The following is a 19,518-nucleotide window of genomic DNA, read 5'->3' on the forward strand; positions in this document are numbered from 1 at the left end:
TGCCTTTTACTTGAGTCGAGGTCTTCAGTGCGACTGTGTAGTGCTGCCTGTCTGCTGGAGAATAGACTTCGGGGTTTGAGGGGTTTTTCCCTTTGATCTGGAAATATCTGAAGCAAGTGCAAAGCCCTTTTTTCACCATTAGAAAACCCAACAGTCCCTCTAGCTTTTTTTTTCTAAAATCTTCTAGAATTTCCAATGTCCCCATGTTATTGCCATTACTAAATTAGAAATTGAAGATGCATAGTAGGTGGTTGAAGAAAAGCACTTTGCAGTCTGTCTAAACCCTATTTTGGTTTTGAGGGGGGAAGTTGGTGGGGCAACTAGGTAATCCAAGCATGACAGGGTGAAATCCAGTGGCATCAAACCAGTATCAATCATGGTACCTTTCCCTAGGAACTTTCTCGGATTTAAGCATTAATGGGCTGCTTGGCTGTGATCTTGAGGTATGTGGCTATTGGGCTGAATCTCACCATACCTCATTCACCCAGGGACTGTGCTGCTCCTCACCACCTTGTTTGTGCTTTCTTCTCCCTTGTCCCCTGCAGGGTGTGAACGGCATGTCTGTGGATGAGAAGACTGACTCCCCCATGTATGTGTATGAGTCAACGGTGCACTGTACCAATATTCTCCTCTGCTTAAATGACCAGCGGAAGCAGGACATTCTCTGTGACGTGACGCTGATCGTGGAGGGGAAGGAGTTCCGCGCCCACCGGGCTGTGCTGGCTGCCTGCAGCGAGTACTTCTTGCAGGCCTTGGTTGGGCAGACGGAAAATGACCTGGTGGTCAGCCTGCCGGAAGAGGTACAGTATGTCACCCTGCCCCACCATGACAACGTGCCCCTTCCTCCTGCGTGGTGAGGAAAACCTCTGTGGTCTGCTGGGGTGGCCAAAGGGAAGGTGGCACAGGTGTCAGTGTCTGCCCCAGCATGGCTCAGGATGTGCTTTTCGTGTTTGGGTGGGTTGCAAATCACTGAAAGATGGACATGTTCACACCATGCCAGCCTTATGATGGAGGCAAAGCTTTAGGATGCTTCAGATCATCTTTGTCACTGCTGCTGAAGGAATTTTACCCAAACATTTCATTACCATAGCCACATTCAGGGCTTAGGACCCTGATATTCCTCTGCTCTTCTAGACAGGAAATTTGAAAGGAGTGATGTGACAGCTACATGGCAGGTTATTGTTGAAAAATCATTTGAGCTGTCATGTTGTTGAGAGTTTCATTGCTGTCCACCCCACCCTGGCAGCTCATATCTTTATTCCACTTCTTTCTCCTCTCCTGCACCTCACTCAGACTGGCTTCCTCACAGCTCCTCTCATAAAGAGTTTGGGATTTAACCATGTTTTCTGCCAAGAAACCATGAACACAGTCTATCAGAAAGGCAGAGGTTTTGTCATGCAGCATGGCTCCCACAGCAGGAAGCCCAGGGATGTAGAAAACACATACCTCACTGGAAAGTTTACTTTATCACAGAATCTCACTGGCTGGCTTCCACCCCCACTGTAATTTCCTCACAGCCATAGAGCCGTGACAGCACAGCTACCATAGGGCGTGCTGGTGGTGGCTTTGCTGCCCACAGAAGGGAGATGTCTGCCTGATGGCCAGGGCTGCCATCACCTGCTGCCTCAGCACTGCCTGCCCGGTGTCTCCATCTGGGAAGGGTGGCATGAGAATGTGGCAATGTACCCAGGGCACAGCACAGCAGTTGCTCAAGTGGGAACGTGCTCTGGCATTACAGGAGGTTTTTCACCATTGTTTGCTTAATGCCCTTCAAGAGGCATGGTGTGTTTTTAAAAAATGACAGGTCCCAAAGTGTCACACATCATTTTTCCCCCTCTGGTTTAGTTCTCCAGAGACTTCAGCAGCGTTGTAATGTTGTCACAGCACAAGTTGGAGAGCATTAGAAGTAGGTCACTGGCTGTGACTTCATGAGTCCTGACACTGAGTATTACTCATGAAGACTATTCAACTCATTTTGCATAGGAGTTTAGAGATATCGCAGAGGACGCGCTAGGATGCACACTTTGATTCTGCAGTGTCCACTAATAATTTCCAGTGGAAGAATCAAATCTCAGTCATTATCACATGGCTTTCTTGCCACAAAGCAAGGGTAGGAGCAGAGAGTTGATAAAACGTGTCCAAGGGTGCACAGGTGTGAAATGGCAGGAGACTATCAGTGCTCTTCTATGAAGCCCTAGTGGAACTTCTGTGTGTAATTCAGGTCTCGTTATATAAAGAAAAGAAATTGAAATTCAAATAAGCATGTAGAAAAGTGCCTGAGATGTTGAGAAGAATGAGTTTGGCTTGAAGGAGAAGAAAGGACCATGGCAAGTTCACACTGCTGGTGTGACAGCTGAGATGTGCCACAGCTCTAGTTAGGCAGAGGAGCTGAAATAGTTGAGAGGAGGATTTTCTCTTTAATGCTAAAAGACACTTGGCTCAAGCGTTGATTGATTTCAACTGGCTTTCAGTAAAAATAGGTTGGAAATGAGAAGATTTCTAATTCCAGCAGCAGTGAAATGCTGAGCTGCAGGCCAGTGGAGGGGTCATAATGTGCCTGCACTTGGTCACCCAGTCCTATGTTAATATGACATTAGAGATTTAAAATACAAAGGTTTGTCTTTCTATGTGTTTTATATGTGATGCTGTCTAAGAAAAAAATCCTCCAGTTCAACCAAAAATTATTTGTATTTAAGTGAATCCTCTTTGAATAAATGAAGTACTGGAGTTCAACATTTTAAAATGTGTCTCAATGAAAGATCAAAAAATTTTTGTGACTTAGGGTTACACTGGCTGCTCTTACAGCTCCAGTGAAGCTCATGGAGTTGTAGAAGTAATGACTCTAGTTCTCAAGGTTTTTCCAAGAACTCTGATATTGTCATGCCTCACCCAAGACCACCACTGCCACTTTGCTATGTGCTTCTATTAGTATCAAAGTACCAGGGTTTTGACTTTCTCATCCTGGAAAAGAACTCTCTTGGCCTATTAACAGAGACAGCGACAGTTACCAATGTTTACTTGTACAGATATTTTCCACATGCAAAATAATTGCTGCTAAACTAGCAATTGAATCTTAGTTTTCTTGGTGGCTGCTTTGCTGGAATAGCTGCGTGTGAGTGGTCAACTAAATAATTTCCTCACAAAAGCTAGTCACGTGGGATAAGGAGAGCTGCCTGATGCACCTCACTATTTCTCAGTTACTCCTTGGTTAAGATGCACATCTCTGCTTCTGGCGTTGCTCAGCTTCACAGTGCTGGGTGCTTTGGTAGGTGCCTGTGCAGAGCTACGGGAAGTGCCTCCAACAGTGTCAGAGCTCCCTGCAAGAGGAACTGAAACACTCCTCGTTTTTAAAAGCTGATAAAGCAGAGGAAACACCATCTTAGTTATATTGCATTTAAAGAAGTTAGCAGGGTCATCTTTGGTTCACAAGCTAGGAATGCTTCCCGAGTCTACTGTTTTCAGTCTGTGGTCTGCAGAGCACTGGCAACAGTGAGTTATTTCTTAAGGTATCTGTGAAAACTGACTTAGTCTGTCATGTAGGGGGTTATTCTTCCAGTGGAAAATTTTCAAGCATAAGTTGGAAGTGAATATCCTGAGCAACTACTTTTTTCATGCTTAGAGACAATTTATGTTGGTGTATAATATTATAGAAAAACAGATACATAAAACAGAAAATATTTTTTTTAATACGGTCTTCACTGTTGAAAACTTTTTCAAAGGTGACAATTGCTCATAAATTCACAGAGCTATTTTTAAGTCAACCACACAAACACTGTATTTTAAATCCAAGCATAGTTTGAAAACTGATGAAGTTGTGGAGAAAGGGCATTGTTGTTACTATTATTTCTCAAAGGTTTGATGTTGGAGCTGGATAAAGCTTTATATATAAAGCTTTTACGTTTGTGTTATGTTGGTGTAAGGAACCTTAACATCAAAGAAAAGAACTTATTTCTGATTATTCAAAGCAGTAAATATGCCTCTGAAGTCTAAACTGCAGACTTTTTCTTTACTTCGTAGCATATTGGGGTCATTTTGTTAATCTGGCATCCAGACATTGTTAACTGTTGTCTAGCTAAACAGGGAACAGATGTTTTTCACATTATTTCTTGTTTATATCCAGTTACAAGCGAGAGCAGTCTTTTACAATGCGCAAGTCATTTCAATAGGGAGACATTGTGCGCACCCAGAATTGGGACTAGTTGGATATAGAGGGTTTTAAACCACTGCAAAACCTTGTGTTAGACATTTCAGGTTAGTTCAAGCATGTCTTAACGTGCCTCAGTTCAAACCTTTCCTTAATCAACTTAAACAAAGTCAGTATGGAGCTAATTCTGCACTGATTGAAGAGTTTCCATAAACCCTTTTGTGCTGGTCTTGGTAATTGGATTTTGTACCACACCTTTTGTTAAGGCAACGTATTTCAGTTTGTAGACAAGCTGCACAGAACAGCTGCTAATAGCAAGGGCTCAGATGTGGCCATGGTGTGTGAACTATCTGCCCTCAAAGCAAGTTAGAGAAATTGAGTGTTTCAGCTGCCTACACCTAATAAAAGAGGGCCCCATTAGCTCTTCACTTCTATGCTTTTTTCTTCATGTGCAGTTTTGCCAAACAACCAGAACCTTGCCTGCTTTTACCCGGGATATTTTTCAGCAATTAATGTAGTTTTCCTCTAGCGGGTGCTGTTAAATGCAACCCAGAATTAGTACTTTCAAAGAACTGACTTTGAAGCTGTAAAGTTGGTTATTCACTCCATACCCCTAACTGATGTTTTGTTTTATTTAATCACAAAAACTGGTCTTCCTTCCTCTAACAAGGCACTTAATTAAGTTTTTAATTTATGATAAGAAGTTAAATGGCACTTACGAGGCTTTTTTAATGGTTTCCACTTCCCATCCAGATTACAAAAAAAGGTGTGATGGAGAGAGACACGGCTGTCAGCCAGGGGTATTGTAGGTCATGCCAATATTAGCTGGCAGCAGGCCGTTATCCAATTAACATTGCTTCATCGCTGCAAGTAATAGCTCTCGAGTAGATGATTGAGTCATTCATGCTGTAGTGGTACTCAGCTTTACTTGAGAAGGAGCCAGTGCTTCATCGAATGGGCTTTTTATTTGCTATTATTACCTGCCTAACTCTGCTAATGGAAGTGCATAGCAAGTCTGCATGGGCAAGCTGAAAGCAGGGCACTGGGCAGGGGAGCATCGTCTGTGCAAACACCTTATTCACTCAGTCTTTTGAAAGCTGAGGGTGCAGTTAAATGATGAAAAGACAGAAACAGAAACAGCAACAAGTAAAAAACTCCTCAGTGGCATTAGATGCCTACAGGTTAGAAATAGAGATTCTCAACTGTGCCTGCATTTTTTGATTTGGGGGCTTGCATTTGAAAAAAAACTTTCACCATCCGTGAGAGCACCAAATGCCTTCCTCCCAGATGAAGCTAAACAAAGGTCTTCTCAGACAGCTGACCAAGCTTTCTTCAGCACTGGTCTGATACCAGCCTTTGTGTTCTTTTAGAGGCTTGCTTCTCCAGTAGCTTGGTTAGTTTTGCCTGTAGTCCTTGAATTTCTTGAATCTGTTTCAGAGTGGTGACCTTTTTTAGTGCAATGAACTGTCTGCTGGGAATGTTTTCTTCCAAAAGGATTAAACTGAGCTATCTGTGGTGTCCAAGTCTTCCAACGGGCAAAAGGAAACAGCATCTCTTTTAGGATGGTTTTAGGAAGTGTGGGATTTATCCACACAGCTCTTTCCTTTGCTGTTAAGAGAATAATGTTCAAAGTAGATGTAAGCACACACCAAAGGCCAAATTTCCTCCACGTTCTCTCTCCACTGCCGCAAAACCTGCCTTTTCCCCAAAGGGTCTAGTCCTGTGAAATTTGTCATCTGCTTCTTTGGTTGGCATGGGTTAACTCCCTCACATGGTTGGTTAAGCTTTGCAGGGAGAAAGGCAGGACAGGACCTCGGATTTGGGATTCAAGGCTGGCAAAAGCTGAGTGTGTTGGAAGGCGAAGACATGCAGCAGCATTCTGGGTGGGACTGAGCCAGGCATCTAACATTAGCATGGCTCGTAGCTGACAGGGAGGAGAAATACTGGCAGCTGCTAACCATCCATGCCAACCTGCCAGCCTGAGGGAAAAATGCTGGGAATTAGCCAACAAGAGATGATTGTGATGAGGAGAAAATCAAAGGCAGGATGCAGGAGGTCAATTATTATATACCCTGCTGGCTAAAGGCACTTACTATTCCTTTTCATCTCACTAGAAATAAACAGTGTTCTCTTACTTTGTCTTTTTTCTTTCTTTGTATTCTTTGTATGTATAAATATAATATCTCTGAAGAAAATAGGGACTTAGCTGGGAGTGCTCTGCACAGGAGCATAGCGTGAAAGAGGTGATAAATGTGGAAAAGAGGAGCAAGAGGGCAAGAAGTTTATTTCCCAGCTGGAAGGATGTTTAACACAGTAGGGAACAACAAAAGACCCTTTTTCACTGGCACCCCGGAGATATATTAGGAGCAGCTAAGGTTAGCTCTTAGAGAATGGAAAGCAGTAATGTGGTTTTCTCTTCATGTGACTGTATTGGCCATTGATGTTCCTCACAGATTGCAGCACTAGCCAGAATTATTTCTGCTTTGGCTCAGGAGGTGGCAAGAACCTGAAAGCCATTATTCCCTTCATCTGCAGAGCTTTTTGTAGTGGCAAAGGGTTATATCTGTCGAGCTTCAAATTTACTTATGCCTCAACCTTACCTCAGTAGTGCCACTTCAGTAAGTCCATATGGATAGAAGGTTGGGTCTTTGGTTTTCTGAATTCCTCCCAGGAAATGTGTTATTTTTCATGCTGCTCCACAGTGCCAACACTGACCGCACAGAGGGGTGACTGGAGGCTGCAGCTCTGTAATGAGAGTAAAACTGAGCATTTGGGTATTTTTGAAGTCTGACATGACAGGACACTAATTCAGGAGAAACTAAGAGACAGAATTGGATGTTGTTTTTTATGTGTGTTGGTTCTGTAGCACAGTACAAGGTGCAAACGATGTACTTTGCTTCTAGCAGGTGAGCAATAAAACAGAAATGAGATCTTCAAGATGTGATATGAAATTCCATCCATGTATCACTGCAAAAGCTTCTAGCAGTGCTTGATTTTTTTATGCCTCAAGTGTGATGAAGAAACTAGCCACATACTTTTCATTCTGCATAGTGTAACTTCCATTATTTTCTGATGAGGGCTGTCTTGCTATTCATAACATTCTCTGATCTTTTCAGGTAGAGAAAAGCAAAATACATCTATGTTGTGGTGAGGGCTAGGCTTCAAAAAGCAAAACAGAAGTCGTGTATACATGCATGTTAAGTAGAGAAAATCTTGCAGTAGCTCCTTTCCCTCCCTTTGGCAGTAGCTGTACAATTTATTTATTTATTCGAGTAGGCATATAAAAGTGTACTGTCAAAGGGGATAGGGAGATAAATGCACAGAACAAAATTCACCATTTCAATAACTGGACTCAGTTTTGTTGCCTTTATTAGACTCCTGTCTGCCATTACCATTCACTTGGGCTGATTGACTTGACTGTGCTTGCTAGTGAAAAGGCAGTTTGCAGTGGGGAAACTTTCTTGGTCAAATATAACAAACGTGATCTAAAATGTAAAAGAGATCTTGAAGAGTAAGTCCTATGTTAAGGGCATGAGAAGAAGCAATAAGAATGTATTACAGGAGATGGGTTGTTTTTGTTTGTTGTGTTTGGGGTTTTTTTAGGGTTTTTTTAGGGTTTTTTGCTGTATTCAAATATATACGAATGAAAATGAGACGGCTGAGCCACGACTGTGCCTCAGCTCTGAGCACTCTGGCCCGGCAGACTGAAAGATCCCTCCTTCTTCTCCCCCTCCACTTACAACTCTCTTATTTTTGTTTTATCTCTTATCTAAAAATCCCTTTCAATTTCTTTAAAGACCTCAAACCAGGTATCTGCTCTTTTTGAGTCCAGAAATACGGGCTGGGCATTTAACTAAACAGACAGGTAAGGTCCAGTGAAGACACCTTCAGTCAGTTTCACAACATCAGACACCACAACCTATGAGGTACTTTCTGATTACAGTACCAAGTTTTGTCCCACCCCAAAAAAAAAAAAAATTAATCTTCATACAGCACTTTCTAACAAGGACTCCCTGGTGAATATTGTCAGACTGACTGTTTTTCTCAGCTACTAGTGAAATTGAGCATGTTATGGGGTGGAATATGCTATGTATTCAAATGATGCATTGCAGCAGTCAACAAACACTGAGCCTAGGAAGTATGGTTCAATTTGGAAGTGAAGTTTGGGTTTTAGGTGAGCAGAAGGCAATTGAATTGTACTACAGTTTGGGAATGAGATGCTTTTTGTGAGTTTTACAGGGTTGGGTTTTTTTAGAGGCAGAAGTAGACGCAAACATTCTGTTAAATTTGATGCAAACTCTGAAGAGCAAAATGGCTGGTTTATTCCAGGATTTTTGTGCTGTAATGAATTTTCATCTGTCCCATTTTGATGAGAGACAGCCAGAAAACACCTCTGAGTCCCAGTGTAGTCTAACACTACTAAAAGCGTTGTCCTTGGGCACTTTATTTACTTTAATAAAATAAATAAATAGGAGCAGCTGTAGCTGGTTAAACTACAGATCTAGCCCAAGCCTGGTTTGTTTAAAAAAGTGAGTTTTAATTTCTCTGAAAGCACTTGAGAGGAGGCTTTGTGTGGTAGTTTACAGACTTAAATGAAAAGAAAGTATCAAGCATCTCTCTAGGAAGTGTGTTGTAAATTACTGGGGAAAGATACCAAGAAAGCCACTGGCAGTTGTTTTGGAGCCAGATTAAAATCAACTGAAAAATTTGGCATGGGTTTTTAGCAACAAACTCCTCAATGATATGTGTATGACTGCACATTGTTTCATAACTGTAAGTCAAATGGCCTTTGAGACTGGCAAAATTTAGAGACCCCTTTAAGAAATTTGGTGCTCAGTACTGGTGTAGTTCAGTGGAATTCAATATCCTACAAGAAGATAGATCAGATTTGCTAGTCAACCTTTCTGTCTCTGTCTTTGTTTAATCTGACCTTCTAAAAGTGATGGCATTAAAAGTGTGCAAGTGTGCATTTAACTGTGTCTGTTTCCCTGCACACAAAAGTACTTGAAATATTTCTCTTTTTTTTTGTTTTAAATTTAGAAGATATTGTGAAGAAAGTTGACTTGAAGTTGAAATAGTACCCTGCTCCTTGCTGGGGGTCCACAGTCAAAATAACCATGGCTGAACTGAGAATGGCAGAAAGCTGCAATACTAAAACTTTCAGTAAAACCAGAATATAAACAAGGTGTCACCAAACAGCTGGAATTGAGAGGTATCAGCTTTGAAGTTAAATAATGGTAATATAAAACCTTGAGCAGTAGATTTCTGAGGTCTCTTGTGACGAAATAAAATACTGTCATCACCTCTCAGCACATGCTGGAGTGGAAGTTAATGCATCAGATGGGAATTACAGCACGGGTCTGTGCATCAGGTCAGTGATGATTAAATCACCTTGTGTGAACCACTCAGCATTGTTTACCTCTCTGTAAATGCTCTGGTTCACATTACCTCACAAGGAGGTGAACAGACTGACCCACAGCTCGCACAGCTGCTGGTCCCAGACCAGCCAGCATACCTGACCCAGGACTTCCACTTATCAGTCCTCAGCCAGTTTCAATCTCATTTTCTTCCCTCTGTATAAGGCACTGAGGAGCTTGTTGGACTAGCTGCAGCATTTCAGGATGATCAGGATGCTGCTTACCTTACCTGGATGACTAGTCCTCAGTGACAGACAGGGTCTGCTCTGTGTCCTCTGCCTGTTCTTGCATCACTCCTGAGGTCCTGTGCACTGCCATTGACAACAACTGCTGAAACTACCACATCCAAGAGGAAAGTAGATTTGGAGGCATGGAGTGGATCAGAATGAGCCTGCGAATTGCTACAGGCTTCTGGTCCCTCACCAGGAGAGTAAGGCACTTTGAGGATGCTTAATTAGGAAATTTTGCTTAAGTGACAGCAGTTGCAGACCATCCCATATATCCCAAACAAGAGGTGAGCAGGTTCCTAGCAAGACTTAATCTCTTCCAGAGCTAATCATTCTTGGCAAATGGGAGCTGTAGGTTTTCAGGACATCAAAAATGGGCCATCTTTCTTTTAGTGTTGAAGGAACCATATTTAGTTGAGTATATATTGCACCTGGTCCGCATCATTCCCTGCAGCAGCTGCTCATCATTTCAGAGCAACACTTCAGAGAAATGGAAGTGTACAGACTTACTGTAAGGATAGCAGAGAGATTTGGCAAGTGCGAGCCAGGATGGATTCATGGGTGCTGTTGTGTTCTCAGTTCTTCCTTCTGTTCCTGCAGTGTCACATGTACTTCCCAAAGACAGGGCTGAGGTGGGTTTATGGGGGTAGTAAAAGAGAAAAGAGACCATCTAAAGAAATGAATTGGGCAAGAAAGGAACCTGAACGGGGCTAATAGGTCAAAGACATGGGCAATCCAGTGTATTGTACTTCAAACATATGGTAATTCTCTGTTTGAAATTTGCTTGCTTTGGGTTGTGATAGGACCAAATTCTCTCATCTCTGCATATACCTTTGACTTTATATTCCTAGAATGGATGGAAGTGTTAATGTTTCAAAGTTTAGAAAGTAGATCAAAAGAAAAAAAGGATTGTCCATTCAAACTTTACCACTACAGTTCTTAGTTTCTGGAAAAAACTCTTTTGATCAAGTGGTCCCGGATTTTTGAGACTTTCATCTAAGAAGCTGAGACTACATTTCTGACTGTGTAAAGAAAACTTTTGCTTCTGAGAAATGTCTTGGGTTTTCACTTACCTTTGAAATTCAGACCTGTGGTTCTCTGTTTCAAGGGACTGCAGCCAATAAGAAACAAGTCTTAACTCTGAAAGCAAAATATCTTTCTGTCTCTGACCACACAGCAGTAGTACAAAATGCCTAGCCACTTCTCTCCCCAGATACACAGGCAACCTTCAGAGAAAATTTGCCTGTCAGAGGATTCCTGGTCAAGTAAAAACAGAGTAAGTTCAAGTTGTTTCCTGTTTCCTTCAAAGGACAATGTTGAAACCAGTAACCTTTCAAGACAGGAAAAAGCTGTGGAGAGACAAAACCTGACAACTTCCCTTCTGATCTCTATAGAGGACTAGTGCTCATTTCTGTTTCTAGAAGGGGAAGCTGGACTTGAGGTGGATAGGTCTGCAGCTATTCAATGTGTCTGTTGAATTCAACTATTTTTTAATCTTATTTTTATCTGACTGCAGATTTTCTTGTTGTACCATGGATGGCTTTCTGCAATATGGCACTTTGTTTGGACATAAAACCAAATCAAGAAGTTTCTGTCTATTCCTTGAATTTGCTACTTTTCAGGAGACTGAACACATCAAACCATGCTTTAATGGGTATTTTTTAAATGTTGGAATTGATTTGTCAAATGCAAGGTACAAAAAATGGAGAGTTACCTGTCTTTTCTAAGAGCCATCTCTCCTTGTCATTTTTGCCCAGTTTATATAAGCAGTGGCCACTGAGGTCACATAATATCTATACCATTGTCCAGGGAAATGAAGAATTAAGAGACATCCCTGAGATATATAAGCACTGGGGCATTCTACAAAGAGACTTGTTCACATTTACAAAGTCATCACTGCATTCAAAAAGCAGAAACTATTGCTTTCAGTAGTGGCAGAAGCCTTTAAATTAGTAACTTCTTTTACTGTTTTCCCTGTCTTCAGTGTATTTTGCTGTTGGAAGACTGAGAAGTACACCCAGTAAGGGCTACCTCAGGCTTGATTTTGTTCTGCTTCCTTTTCAAAGATGAGCCTAATCCTTCTCTTACAGGTTTTATTTCACTGTTTTGCATGAACTCTCCAATTGGAAAACTCAGTTGAGAGGCCATACACAAATAAATTGTTGAAGACAAGCATTTGGTTACGTTTTTGGCCTTTGTCTTCAGCTGGTGGTACACAGCCATGGTGATCCTAGCAGGAGCTGCACTGGACCTCTGCAAGCAGCTCTTTTGGGCAGACAAGCACTGCACACATAAGCTGCTCTGCAGGGGGTTTCAAGTCGATCCCAGCCTCAGAGAACCAGACTGTTTGCATCATCTGCTCTTGCACACTCATCTTAGTTCTCAGATATGATTTAATCTGAATTATTTGAACAAGTTACAGTTTGGTTTTATAACTGCTTTTCTGCAGAGGAATTGCTTAGCTAAAGGGCTGTGAGAATTTATGGTCATTTCTTGTCACCTGTGCTTTCAACCTCTTGGTTGGCTGATAAGGTGGTAATAAAGACCTCTCTAAATATTCTCTTTCAGGAATGGATTTTTTTACTCATATCTAGGCTTTTTTTTTTCCCCAAACTACTCCGATTTGGGTAAAGGAAAAGAAAAGGTAAAGTGTCATATGTGTTCTCAAGAGACTCCAAAGGTGCCATTGCTATTGTAAAAATCAGAAGAAATGGTTATAACTATTTTCCTTCCAATACTACTATTTTCTTAAAGCCAAGGTTTTCATTAAGCCTTTCTGTAATTAGTTGTCTGTGCTATAATTTTTTCTACATTTAAGGGAGAAAATAATTCCATTTGCAACTCTTGTCCATCTGTCTGATGGGTGTGTATTTACAAGATGAATGCCTGTTTTTGATTTCTCCTGTTAGAACAAAGGTTACTCTGTCATTGTCCTCAGAAAGCTTTTGGACTAGCTTGCTTTGGTGTGTGCATGCCCTTTTTTTGGTACAATGCCAAGTACCCTGTTGGGACTCTAGTAGTTACCAAAGGAACAGAAGGAATTTTGGGGATAAGTCCCGTTCACATGGCTAAAACTGTAAAACCACCACACTGATCTGCTGGAGAGTGATGGAGAGCTGGGCTCTGTACCGTGAGCTCCCTGTGCCCATCCCTTCTGAGGTGAACCAGCTGCTGCCCTGCCACCTCTGAATATGGGGCTCTCCAGCACAAAATCTGGGAAGGACTTGGGCAAGCAGCAACCCCAGGGCAGGCTAGCATTTCCACACCCTCTTTAAGCACATAGTTCTGGCATGTAAATGCTCTTGCTCAATGCCATCAGCAGCATATCATTCTATTCTGGGGAAGGTGAGAGCAGTGCTGGAAGTGACTCAGCTCCAAAAGGTTTACTCCTTTTACCCCCCCAGAGTTGTTCCTTGCTTTAGGTTTGTGCAGTAGCTACCGTACAAGGGGGAAACATCACTTTTTTAGGAAACAACAGTGAGAAATGCCATGGCTGCCTGTCAAGTGAAATCATTTGTCCTTTGGAGTTTACATGGCTGATGAGTTCTCTGCACTTCAGCAGTGCTCTGTTTTGCCAGGGGTTTTTAAAGGTCCTTGAGAAGCCTCTACAGCAAATGAAGGAACCTTGGCAAGATCCTGCATTACACCATGCCCTGCCCAGCATTCCTGTAGTTCTTACCATTTCCTGCCTCTTACAACATGGCTGTGACTTTGGACAGCAAGCACATTCTGTATTTCCCAAACTAATGTTTTAAACGTCTTTATCTTACACTTTTACAGTGTGCAGCAAATTTGCACAGGGACAGGGGGATTTTTGGTCTGTGTGATTATGTGCTGGTTTGTGACTGTTCTGTTTCCTCTTACATCCTCCTTCCCTGTCTCTTGTACCTGAAACATTAAATTAAATGTAACAGCACTACTTTCAGACAGAGGCGACACTTGGCTGTTCCCTGGTGGCTTTAAAATGCTGGCTGCAATACTGCAAATACATTCAGACCCTGGTTTGGCCAGCAGTTCCCCCCAGCTATCTGCATGTTTGCTCTCCAGGCTTTATTTTACCTACACTATTGGAGACTCTGGAGTCACAGCCTATGTCTCATTGTTATGCATGGATGGGAAATATTCCTGTACTTATTTGCATTCATTAGCTGTTGGGAGCTCCTCTGTTGAGGTCTCTAGCCTTGTTTTTACAGTGCTTTTGGCAGTGTTTCTGCACTTGGTGTGCGAATTTTTATGATCTGTTGCATGTTATTCATGCAATTTCCTGCCCTGTAATGGTATCAGTTTTCCAGACACAGAGGAATACAAACGAAAACCCAGGAGCCTGCATTAGCATAAAATGTCCCAGTTCTGTCAGTTTGATTAATTTGTCTCTTTGTCTCCACTCTATATGATAAGTGCTATTAATGGTTGCAACACTTCATATGTCAAAGTCTTTCTTCCTAATGACTTGAAAATGTGGTTTATTTCCCCCTTTTTTGTATTATTTTTCTCATTTAGCATTCCACTCAAGTATAGATTTATGCCATGCTCTTTCATTATCTTACTGGTTGCAAGCACTGGAGTGATTACATATGGCGCAGGGTATGAGCAAAGATGCGATCCCAGGGGCAGCAGCTGCTGATGCAAGCTGAAAATAGATCCAGCGTATGCTCAGCACTTTTCCCAGAGGTCTTTTATTTATTAGGAACAGTCTTGGTACAGGACAGCTCGGACCCTCATTTAGCAAGATGACTTTTTGCCTTTCAAGAACAGTGCAGTGACTTTGCTCTATTTACTGACTGCTGGGTAATTTTTTTTTTTTTTTTTCACTATCTCCTGTGGAAGCAGAGACTTTACCTAACATAAATTGTAATATAATCCTGATTTATAATGAAGTCAAGAAATGACAGGCTCCATTTGAAGTAATGGAACTTGACAGATCTAAGGTTTAAATTAAATAATCCTATTTGTAAGACAGCATTTGTACATGGTACACTGATTTAAAATGAACTTCAGTTCTTCTTCAACGAATCCTTTACCATTCTCTGTGTTTTACCTTCCACAGAGGCTTTTTGGGGGACAGAGTTCATTTGAAGAGAAGAATTTTTTATTTGAACATGTGTACAGAACAATACTTTGTTTTCTTTCCCAAAGTTCTTATAAATTGTTTCACAGAAGACAACTTTAATTACAGAGGAAAAATTAATGTAGGTCACTTATTCAGGGCAAGCCACAGGTAACCTGCTTCAGTGGCCAGAAGAGGCCAATTGCTTAGAATGAAGAGAGGGAGGATGCTGGAGGGAAAATAGTGAAGAGGCTTGTGGCTTGACTCTTCCCTTCCCAGGAGCCAAGATTCATTCTCACAGTGATTTCTATGGAGGCAGAAGGTCACCTCCTCCTTGCTGTCCTTCCCTCACCACTGGCAGAGGGGGACACTCGAAGATGATGTTTCCTCTTGCCTCTGCACCCCACTTTTCTTCATCTGTCACTGTCGTACTAATGAAGGCAAGGAGAGCCCTGGGCTTCACAAAAGGAAAGGGGGTCCCGCCGTGGCTGCTGGAAGCTGGCAATAAGCACTGGAGTGGAGGTTGGTGGAACAAAAGGCTTGCAGAGGAAAAAAAGAGACCAGGCAGGGAGCATGAGATGCTACAGAAACAATCAAAAAAGGCAGTAGGATAAAAAAAGCTAAAGGTACAATGCATGACTTTTTCAGCTTAGATTGAGGGAAGCTGGTTTAGAAAATGCCCCCTTCTCTTTTCTCTCACTCAGCATTGTGGTTTTGCCTTCCTTTCTAGCTGTATTTAGTTGCAGCTGTCCTCTCCAGCATCTTTCTAATTTTCCTTCATACCTGGCAGGGATGTGGCCTTTTCCTCAGGAGTCTGACAGATGCTCTCACACTGGACTTGCCTCCCATGCTCAGGCAGAAAGGTCCCAGTGTGTGTGTTCAGGTCGGTAACGTGCATGTTCTTCCTGTGTCACCCTGCCACCATCACCCCTTCTTTCCTGGGAGCACATGGAAGGTGTTGGAGGGCAGGGTGGGCACCGACCCACAGGGTCCCACTCAGGGGAGGGGCAGCCTCTCCTGCCCTGGGGCTGTGAGAACCATCTGCCCAGGCTGGAGCTTCAGCACCATGTCTGCCCCACAGTGAGTGGTTTCAGGACCAAGCAGCTTCCTTCTCCTCTTTGTGGTGAGCTCCAGCAAACAGATAGTGAAGAAGATGAGATGACTGCTAAGGAGAGTGTTGCTGGGGCTGGAGAAGCTCCTGCTCTCATGTCCTGCTCTTTATGCGATTAAGAACTTTTTTCCTCAGTGCTTGCAGGGAATTAATAATTTCTATTAATCAGAAACCAAGCCAAATTTCCCCAGTGCACTCAAGAAAGGACAGGACTCAAGAGTGTCACTGAGAAATGAGAAGAAAAACAAGCTCACAAATCCAAAATGGTGCAGGCCAGTGGAATAGATGGAGTATTCAGGCAGCAAACATAGACATCGTGTGGGCCCTTACTCCTCATCTAGGGAAGTAAACCAGCAAGGCCCAAGAGTAAAAATCCATCAAGAGGTTTTAGAGTTGCTGCTGGTAGCTTGCATGCTGCCCATCTCCCACCTCCAACAGACGTGTGCATGGCTACAAGCATGGCTTTCTGTTGACTTGGAATTAATGGGGTCGTATACAGAGGGAAAGGAGGCAGGGTACACTGAATTCTGCAGATACAGAGCTTCATCCTGTGCTGCTTGATCTTTAGAAAAGTATTAGTAAAACAAAATAAAGAAGCAAGAACCAATTCCAGAGTGCTTTAGTATGCACATAAACTGGTTTTCATTGCTCACAGCACGCATAAATACGCACTGGTGACTGAGGCAGCAGAGTAACACTTGGCTGTTAGTTATTTTATCAGACAGTGATAATTGTAGTTAATATTTTCTTAGTAGTGTCTCTGAGAGTTTATTTATGCTGTTAATAATCTGAGCAGCTGTAATGATCCTGGCTGCCAGAGCTGTAGCCTTTTAGAATCACTCCAGTGTGGCAATGAAATGATGGTAATAGAAATCTAAGGAAAAAATGATCTTTTTGAAGCAGATGGGGCTAATTCAATCCCTTTCACACACATTCACGTTATCTAGTCTCTTTCTCACACTAGCATGCGTGGGTGCACGTGAGCATATGTAGTCACACACACACAAATAGCTGTAAAGTCCCACCTACCCTCTGAGGAAGTTAAGCTGCAAATGCCATAATTTTTCTATGTGAAGAGTCGTTCTGGGGTTTCTGGGGTACGTGGCATTTTCTAACCCTCAGTTTCTGGGTAGATCTTAAAAATATCATGTATGAGGCAGAAAGGGAAAAGTCATTTCCTTGGGGACAGCCCAGAGCTGGGAACAAAGTTGTGGCTGCACTGGGATGCTGTTGCCCAACCTTCCCATCTTTCCCTGCCTTTGACCTCTTTACTATGGGTCACTCCTGCTAAGCCTGCACTCGTTTAGGGACTAAAAGAGCCATTTACCTTTTACTCATAGCAGACATGAAATCTCAGCAAGAAGGCAAATGCCTACAATTTTCTCTGGTGGGATTTACAGAGCCTAGTTAACCTTTTGGGCCACTGAGAGAAGAGTTAACTGCTCCTCATGGAGGATGGGAGGGCACCAACTTTGCCAGCTCAGCAGTGGCTGGCTCTCCTTGCAAACCTGCATTGCTGAGCTGAGCAGACATCATTGATGAAATGTGAACACCAAACAGTGGAACAAAAGCTACTGTAATCTTCAGACCTGTTGTAGCCGCACAAGAACAAAAACAAGGTGATGGCAGAAGAATTGCACATCCAAATACCGGAAATTAAATGGCAAGGCAGGGGAGGAGAAGGAAAACAAATGCAGCATTTGGCAGGTTTTCTTTTAAAAATAAGATGCTTGTAGGAAGCTGGGTCACTTTTACAGGGTTTCAGAATACCAGTTAATAGCTGTAATTGCTTGGTTACCTCATGAAGGGCAATAGTAAAGCCCTTTATATTAATTTCCATCCACAGCCCAGCAAGAGCGTCTCTGGATTTAAAATGTTACGGTATTTGCTGGGCAGCACTGTCTGCTGCCCCAGTATAAGGATGCCAGTGATTTTATGTGCTGTGCTATGCCAGCACACAGTGACAGGCAGTGCCAGAAGCATGGGTGTCATCAGCCCTGGGGAAACCACGACAGAGCATCCATGAGCTGCTTTGGATGTTACCCAGCCCTGTCTCCTGAGTCTGCTTCTCCTCCAGCTCCTTTGTCTTTTGAGTTCCTGCTCTTCCTCAGAGTGCAACCTCGTGGTTTTTTAAATCATATCTGACAGAACCTGCTTCTTCCTCTCCTACACTGCGTGGAGCATAATAGTAGGGCTTGTAGTGAGGTGGCTTGCTGTGAAGTACTCCTTGTTTTTATAAAGTAATTACTGTGTATTTAATGCACTGTGTATTCAATACACTATTACATAGTTCATGTGCATAAATACATTCTGCCATGCCTGGGAAAGAGGAGTATTGGTGAATTTACAAGTCTAGGTAATTTTTCCGTGTTGTTGTGCTTACTTGTATATCAATCACAGCTTTGGAAACTCTGAACCACTCCTCTGAGCACCCTCTGAATTAGAAAATTTCTACATGCATCTTCATTTTCTGCCTATTTTGATATTTCCTAATGTAATTTGGAGGCTTCTAGGTTCTTTCCTTATTCTAAAAGTTCTGAAACTGCTTTTGTTTTCCCTTTTTCTACCCACTTTGGCTCATGTTATGCACTTAAACAGATCTTTCACAGACTCCTCTCTCACAATTTATATTCTGTGAAAGCTTTCCCACTCCTTCCTCACCCCCCCTTACTGCTAACACTTTCTCTTGTTTTTCTTTCTTTTTTAATCTTGGGGTCAGTTTAATTTTCCTTTTGCGAAAATGTGGGACTAATTTTAATTTTAAATTACAGTTGCACTTTAATTCTGATGATTCTTTTCGGTTAAAATCTGTTCATTCCTGCTTGTTTCTTCCCCACTTGGGGAAGTGGCTTGCACAGGCACCCAGGGAGGGAGCGAAGGCAGCATTTCTGCTGAGCCACCTTCTTGTATCATCCTTCACTACTGTGTTCCAGGTTTCTTAAGATACACTTTGCACTGAAAAACACAAAAGTATTTGAAACAGCCAGGTATCACAGCCATGTTTCCCTTTGCTTTCTCTTCTAGTTCATGCCTGAGTGTTTAAACTGCTAATTAGTGACACTATTTTTTATATGTGCTTTGTTGATTAAGTAACATTGTGCCCATGCTGTCCCTTTTAGAGAGGCGGTTCTTTGAAACATACTCATCTCTAATTTTCTTTTCAACACCTTCATTCAAAGTCTCACCTTAGCATCCCTAAAGTTCTCCTCCCAAAGCCTTTTCACCTAGGCTTGCCTGCAGGTACTCTCTTGGCCATAACTTGGAATTTTCTGTGTTCTTGTTATGCCATGGATAACCTCTGACATCAACAACATACCCCAAGCCACAGAGTTAGTTAGGAAAAAGTAATAAAAGGGTATTTGGCTTCAGAACAGGTTACTGAGTGAGATTTTAAAATAAGGTCTCTGGCAGGTATCATGTGGCAGGTTTGCTTGCATGCCTCCAGTCCAAGAGCTGTTTTGCCAAAGATGTGCTGCTGTGAGGTGGCAGAGGGAGATGCAGCACAGACCTACCTCCCTGAGCTGCCCAGCTTCTCATGACTGAGTTTCTATATGGCCCAGAGGAGCAGCCAT

General features: G+C 42.4%; 1 protein-coding gene across 4 annotated transcripts in view; it reads left to right on the forward strand.

The window, feature by feature from the left end:
• Positions 1–19,518, forward strand: part of BACH2 (BTB domain and CNC homolog 2) — a 181,094-nt gene that overhangs the window by 135,430 nt on the left and 26,146 nt on the right. For all 4 annotated transcript variants that reach the window (XM_083857731.1, XM_083857732.1, XM_083857733.1 and 1 more), the window contains one exon: positions 546–800. In XM_083857731.1, coding sequence (XP_083713857.1) covers positions 558–800 — 243 coding nt within the window. In that variant the 5' untranslated portion in view covers positions 546–557. The remainder of the gene's footprint in view (positions 1–545; positions 801–19,518) is intronic.

Source organism: Zosterops lateralis, assembly GCF_965231275.1.
Source record: "Zosterops lateralis genome assembly, chromosome: 3".
NCBI lineage: Eukaryota > Metazoa > Chordata > Aves > Passeriformes > Zosteropidae > Zosterops > Zosterops lateralis.